Here is a 7241-nt window from a genome sequence, read left to right as displayed (position 1 = left end):
GTTCCAGGACAGGCTCCAAAGCCACAGAGAAACCCTGTCTCGAAAAACCAAAAATAAAAAATAAAAAAAAAAGACATTTACTCATTTAGTGATCAACGGGAGAGGGCCCAGCCCATTGATGGTAGTGCCATCCCTGGGCTGCTAGTCCTGGTTTCTATAAGAAGGTAGGTTGAGCAAGCCATGGAAAATCAAGTCAGTAAGTAGTACCTCTCCATGGCCTCTGTATCAGCTCCTGCCTCTGAAATCCATCCCTGTTTGAGTTCCTGTCCTGACTTCCTTCAGTGATGAAAAAGACTACTGAAGTGTAAGCCAAATAAACCCTTTCCTCCCCATCTTTGCTTTTGGGTCATGGTGTTTCATCAAAGCAACAGAAATCCTAATTAAGACACTTGATGAATTGAGTTTAGTCCCCAGAATACACATGGCAGGAGGTCCAGTTCCCTCAGATTGTCTCCCGACCTCCACAGGAGTACTGTGGCTTATGTGTGCACCCCCCCACTAGAAAAACAAATAGATACATGCATTAATTCTTATAAAAATTTTGGCAGTTCAATTTCATTGTTCTAAACTTATGATTATATTGACTGAAATGAAACAAAAATTTTGAATAAAATGTAAATTTTCTCTTAATGTGATTTAATCATATAGAAATCTGCTGCTATTTGCCATGAAAATAATACTTGTTACTTTGTAACAAAATGACTTACCCATAACAAAATGACTTAACTTTGTTTACTAAGCAAGTCCTCCCTCATTCTTGTGGGGGCACTAGCTAGGTGGCTAGTCTTTAAAAAAAGGTGATTGCCACCAAGTCTGATGACTTGAGTTCAATCCCTGGGAACCCCATGGTGGAAGGAGAGAGCCAACTCAAAAATTGACATCTGAACACCCCATGTATGTATGGCACATATGTTCACACACACATAAAATAAACAAATGCTATAAAAGAAGATTTCCCTTTCCATGGAGTAAAAACTACATAATTGAGTACATCTCACAGGTTACCATTTCTGGCCTCATTTTCTGTTCATACCTTTATATCCTGTCATTCATTTCTAATTTATATTGACTTGTATTTTACTTGTATATCCACATAAACTGTGTAGTAATGTCTTTTCTGGAACAAGAGTCGAGCAAAGTGTAATATAAGTCAACATGACACTGTCATGTTAATAGGATTTGCAAACAGGTGGAATAATCCAGTGTTTCCTAACTTCGAGTCATTTATGGACTTTTAGGAATTAACCCAAGTTAAATGTCTGATTAGAAAAAGGAGTTATTGCAATAGGCTAAATAATGGCTCCCAGGTCCTGAACTCTGGAACCTTCGAATATTAATTCATATGAAAAAGTTATCATTTTAGATGTGGTTAACTTGAGGCTCTTGAGTTGTGCAATTTAGCTGGATTTAGCCAGGTGAGCCCTTAACCCAACTACACATTTTTGTCAGAGGCAGGCAGAGACTCCCCATAGTCAGAAGCAGAGACGCAATAAAACATTAAGGTACAGTTGAAAGGGATCAGGAACTTCGGTTTTAAATGGCTACCACATGTTTCAGGAGCATACTATAATCCTATCCAAATTCCATTACTCCTGGCGTTTCTCAGTTTAACTATGGGGGTAGGCCCCAGTACAGACATCATAAATTGAAAATGCTGTATGATGAGAAGAATTTGAAGCCATTTCAACTAATAAACATCATAGCTCAGTAAAAATTACTCCTTGCAGAGTGTCAGCTGTTTCCCTTGTCAAGTGGTTGACTAGAAATTATATATGGCTGTCTAGTTATCAGAATATTGTGGGACAGTTAACGTTCTCTGCTGTCACAAAGTACTTTGAGGAAACAACTTGTGGCTTGAAAAAAAATTATTTAGGATCATGGATTCAGGAACTTTCATCCATGGTCAGTTTGCTCTATTGCTGTTGGCCCTTGATGGGGCAGGATGTCAGGGCAGTTAGAACACAGGTGAACACAGCAGCTTGCCTCACTACAAGCAGGAAGCAGAGCAGGGTTCCAACCACTGGAAGAGTCTCAGGGCTGTGGATGTACACAGCAGGTGACAACTAGTGTTCTGATGTTGACCCACCAGAGGAATGGTTCTTAGATGGAGGAGAATCTTGTCCAGGCAGGGCCTATGAAAGCACCAACTCTGGAAACTGTTGCTCATGTCCATAATTTCACACTTGCTAAAGCAGTTTTGGTGTCTCCTCAATACCTGCATTGTAGGGTGTAATTTCATATGATATGTATGTGTAGTCTCATGATTGCATCTCATTTGTATGGGCACATTTATCTATGGATAGTCAGGAAGATGAATTCTCATTGATCTGAATAATTTTGCTGTACAGAAAATATTCTATGATATGCTTCATAACTAGATCTATTGTCCCACAAGGACTGGAAGACACTTAAAAGCCCATTTTGTTCCTTTTACGCAGACTAACACAATTGCTCAGTTTTACTTCAGAGCAAGTTCAAACTAGACTGAATGTTTCTGTAAATGGATCATAAGTTAAAAACGTTACACATGTGCACAAGATCAGAGTTGCAGATGTCTAGTCAAGGTTACTAACACAAAGCAACCTAAAAAAAAAAATCAGACTGGTTCTTCACTTGCCAAGTCTTGCTGATAAGACCAGACTCTCTGTACAGATCTCTCTGTAGCTTGTCTCACCCGGGCACTGTGCAACCAGCCTCTGGTCAGTCTTACACCTGGAATCTTGAAACCTTGTGTTGCCATGGTAAATGGCTCAGCTCATGATTTACCCAAAGAATGTGCTGTGACCAATGAGATGTAATTCTTGTAACTTTTTCCTTATTGCCTAAGCTTCCTGTAAGAAAAAAAATGCATTTAAGCCAAATGAACAAAGAAGCAAGCAAGAATTGGAACAGTGAATTAAAACAATGGAGACCTAGAAGCTGTGGAGGAGGAACAAGAGCTACAGAATGATAAAGAACGTGACCCTCAGATCGTGTATGTGAGTCTTTACCCTCAGATAGAAGATAAGCTCAGTTTCGCTTCTTTGAGGACTTCTTCCTCGAACCTGAGAGGTGGCCTTGAAGAGTTAGACTTTCAGGCTACCATTACTAAGGGACCCACTTCCTTATCTGGGTCCCACCTCCCACTAACTCCCAGTCCTGCCATCAAATTATGAACCCATCAACTGATTAACACATTGATTAAGCTACAGTCTTCAAGATCGAACCACCTCTCAATGACTGCAAACACCACAGAGAAATCAAGCCTTCAACACACGAGACTGGAGGGAGACAGTCCATACCAAACCCATAATAAATTCTGTACTCAATCAGGCTGAGATCAAAATTCAGACTTTGATACAGTACTGAACGCCATGGGACCGTGCTATGTCAGAGACTGTATAGTAACTCTGTGAAGGTGAACTTCTCCAGGGCCAGTGAAAAGCAGCAAACAGGGCTGTGCTCTTGAGGGTTTCCACTGCCCTCTGCTCACCAGCCCCTTCTCAGAAAGTTGCCCACTCATGATCCCTCTGCTCCCCACCTACCAGCTCCTCAGTGTGCCTTCTTGTTTTGCAGGAAGCAATTTGCTCTTTCACAAAGCCAATGAACATGTTTGGAGAATTTTGCTCCAAAGGAGACTTTCAAAGACCTGCTTATGCATTTCTGAGCTGCATGGACCACACTGTGTGAAGCAAAGGGCTCTAGTCACTGGATGCGGTCTGATCTCGTGCACATTTGCTTTCCTTTAGATTTAGAAAAAGAAAGAGAAAGGGGGAAGAAAGATAAACCCTCTCCAGTCCAGAAAATTCTAAAGTAAACCACGGGTAGAAGCCTGCACCTTGGAAACCACAGGTCTATTTTAGAATCAAAGAGCAAACACCCATTGAGTGTTCAATTTAGTTCCATTCAGCCAGGAGGGCAGAGGGGAGAGGGTCATAGGGCAGCTAAAGTTAAGACTTGGGTTCTACCTTTCTTTTAGAAGCCCAGGGTCTGACTGGAATGGACACTCACAACACCAACATTGCTGCTTCTTGCCTGTTTATCCATAAACAAGGAATGTAGCTTCTGTCCCATCTCCTCTGCAAAATAGGAACAACAAATGTACCTCCCTCCTCAGGGGCTATGCACACAGTGTGAGTCAATGTGTATAAAGTGTGGGGACTAGAGACAGAGACAAAAGAAACAGCCTAAGCTAGTTTGACTATTGAGCGCCAGACCTAAAGCCCATGCTTTCATTGTACTACACAGTCCACTTTCCCATGATTAGAATGTGGTGATTTTACATTTTGGTTTGTGAGGCAGGCGCCAGATGAATAACCATCTCACTCTCTACTGTAAATTCCATGGGGTAGGACTCAATCCTGGCTTTGTTCTTCCCGATACTGTATTTGGAAGAAGAAAGCATTGGAATGATTGCTCATAGATAAAGCAAGCTAGTAACATTGGTAGTTCTTGGTCTACAGTTTCAGATGTCTTCAGAATTTGGGACGATGCATTTTAATTTCCCTACCTTATTGAATAATAGAATCGCTTAGATAGCTTTCAAGCACACTCATGCTTAGGCCCCAGGGATTCCAAAATGACTGATATGGGATCTTGAATGTAATCAAGTACAGATAAATAATACTTGATAAAACTACCTGAACATATATGGACCTTTTGCCATAGTAATTAACATATAGGTTAACTATATATACATATATAAGTTAATTGTGTGTGTATATATATATATATAATAGTTATTTTCATGACATTTGGTTGGATCAGTTTTATAAATGATCTGGAGACAAATGAAAGTATATAGGAGATGTATAAGAGTTCTTATGCAGACATACAACAGATTTGAACCTCCTCGGGTTTTGATATGTTTTTAAGCATGTGTGTGTGTATGTGTGTGTGTATGTGTGTGTGTGTGTGTGTGTGTGTGTTCGCACAGACACCAGAAGAGGGCATCTGATTCCCCTGGAGCTGGAGTTACAAGCAGTTGTTAGCCCCTCATGTATATGTAGATGGAGGACCAAATAAGTTTGGTCCTAAGCATCCTCTGCAGGAGCAGTACAGGCTTTAACCACTGAGTCATCTCTCTGACGCTGATTGTGGGTTCTTTAGGAGGGTCCTGGAGCCAATTTTCCACAAATACATAGAGATGAATGCATCCTAATCTGAAAGTCAGGTTGGAAAGCTCCAGGATTGTCCGTGTCTGCTTCAGCTCAGACACAAAAACATCCACTGGGACACCTGCTTTTTAATTTGACCTTCATCCAAGACTCTCCACTTGCCAGCAGTCAGTAGGAAGCTTCTCTAAGGCCCATCTGCAAGCTTTTGTTACATGCAAGTTTCCTCAAAGAACTCTGTTGTCAGTTTACTCTCAACACCAGATCATCTTCAGTATCTGGGCAGCTTCGCATCCTCCACAGACCCCTCCCACTCTGTCTCACAACTGAGCACGTGGCCTGCCTCAAGAAAGAACCTTTTTAGTCTAGCAGTGGTTTGGCAAACTCCCTCTTAATCCTTTCTGATGCTTCCAGAGTAATTCTGCAGCCACTGACCTCGCATTCCCCACTGACTGCACATGCGCACTTGTTCATGCTCTGGAGGGTTTAGCCCAAACTTTCCCATTACAAGACTCTTACAGGTGACCTTACAGTTTCCCTCCAGGGTCGGGGATAGGCTTTCTTAAGTAATTAAACAATTTCTTCCATCTTTAGTTGCACTCTCCTTTCCTATTAAGATAATAGCGGGGCGGGATACTGGAAGCTGCAGCTTCCTGGCAGAACCTTGGCTGATGGAACCAAGGGGGAGTATGGTTCATGCTGTTCCTACAGCGGTCCTGGCAGCGACCGGGTCAATGACTCCAGACCTAGTACTGCCAAACGGCGTTTCCCCTAGAACCCAAGTGTATGACCTTACTTTTTTCTTCTAGGATTTGATGTATTTAAAAAGCACCACAGAATTCCTTAGTGTTAAGAACGGTGGTCCTGACGGTGTAAAAGCAAGCCATTACTTCTGAGCGTTGCTTCCAAAGTGTACCCTTGGGTACACTCTTCCTCACTTCACACTTGCCTACCTCTGATCCTTTACTCATATTCTTGAAGGACACCGGAGCACAGACAGAGCGCGCGGAGGGGGGCGAACAGCCCTTAATTAAGACTGGCGCCCAGTGCGGCTAGCAGATAGAGACCTATCCCTGATTTGGGGGGGGAGGGGGGACCGGGACGTGGTTATCAATCTGGAGGTGGGGGTGGGGAGGGAGGGGTTGTAAAGCTCTCTTGCCTTTGAAGGCCAATCCTCCTGCCTTAGCCCTCGCATAGTAGGAACACAGAGCCACTACCTTGCCGCGCGTCCAGGTCACACATATCTCGCGCCTCCCTCCCCCCGCCAACCCCCGCCCGGCTCGCACTTGTGAACCGAAGGACACGAGCCCACGTCGAGAATCCCGAGGATCCCGCTCCCCGGGGAAGACAAGCGCAACCGTCCCGAGCCGGCACAACAGGTCCTTTGGGCACCCTCTACGGAAAGGAAGTGGGGGCGACTGACTGTGGGAAGGAAAGGGGTTGTGCGGACAGGGACACAATCCCTACAGGAGGGCTACTCCGTTTCCGGGTCCCTGACCTCTTCCCTGGTCCCCAACCCCACAGCAAATACCGAATTCGGCTAGGGATGCAAGCGTGATCCCGAAGGCGCGCGTAGGCGCGGAGTTCCGTACACATAGGATGTCCCCATAGGACCAGGAGTAAAGTTAGCTAGTGCAGGCAAAACGTCTCTCTGTGCAGCTCAGGACCAGACCTCGGGGCGACGTGGCGACCACCCACCTTGTGCCTGCGCCTCCATGGTGGCCGACGTGGAGCTGTGAGCCGCGGGGGACACGCGGACGTCTCGTAAAGCAGATGGCAGCGGTACCGGAGCTCGAAAACAGCTAGCCCTGCCGCCGCTCTTGGGCCCTCTCCAGGCGCGCGTGTCGGGAGCTCTGCGTGGAGGGGGTGGGGGACTGCAGGCAGACACCACTGGCCGCTGCTGGATACCTCCGCCCCTTCCAGTCCACCTGGTCCACAGAGCGCTGCCAAGAACGACAGGTCTGGCGCCACCTGCCGGCCGCTCTGCTCACAAAGAGGGAGGCTTCCCCTCCACCTCCACAAATGCCCTGACAACCCACTTGGCCCAGAGGCGGGCAATACAGGAGACAAACGCTATGGCCAGAGGAAGGTAAGGAGTGTAGGGGTACCATCGACCCTGGTAGAGAAAGTAGTGTTAGGTTGCTGGGA

The 7241-nt window shown here is 45.1% G+C and overlaps 1 protein-coding gene across 3 annotated transcripts in view; it reads right to left on the bottom strand.

Moving 5' to 3' along the window:
* The window catches only part of Tpd52l1 (TPD52 like 1), a 101141-nt gene extending 94120 nt beyond the window's left edge, over window positions 1–7021 (bottom strand). For 2 of the 3 annotated variants that reach the window (XM_005363650.3, XM_026787319.1), the window contains exon 1: window positions 6792–7020. In XM_005363650.3, the coding sequence (XP_005363707.1) occupies window positions 6792–6810 (19 nt within the window). In that variant the 5' untranslated portion in view covers window positions 6811–7020. Of the gene's footprint in view, window positions 1–6791 lie in introns of all 3 variants that reach the window. The other variant, XM_013352399.2, reaches the window with a different exon arrangement.
* Window positions 7022–7241: the final 220 nt, after the last annotated feature.

Source organism: Microtus ochrogaster, linkage group LG9 (genome assembly GCF_000317375.1).
Source record: "Microtus ochrogaster isolate Prairie Vole_2 linkage group LG9, MicOch1.0, whole genome shotgun sequence".
NCBI lineage: Eukaryota > Metazoa > Chordata > Mammalia > Rodentia > Cricetidae > Microtus > Microtus ochrogaster.
Note: the sequence above shows the minus strand (reverse complement) of the source record. Positions and strands in the feature narration are given on the sequence as shown.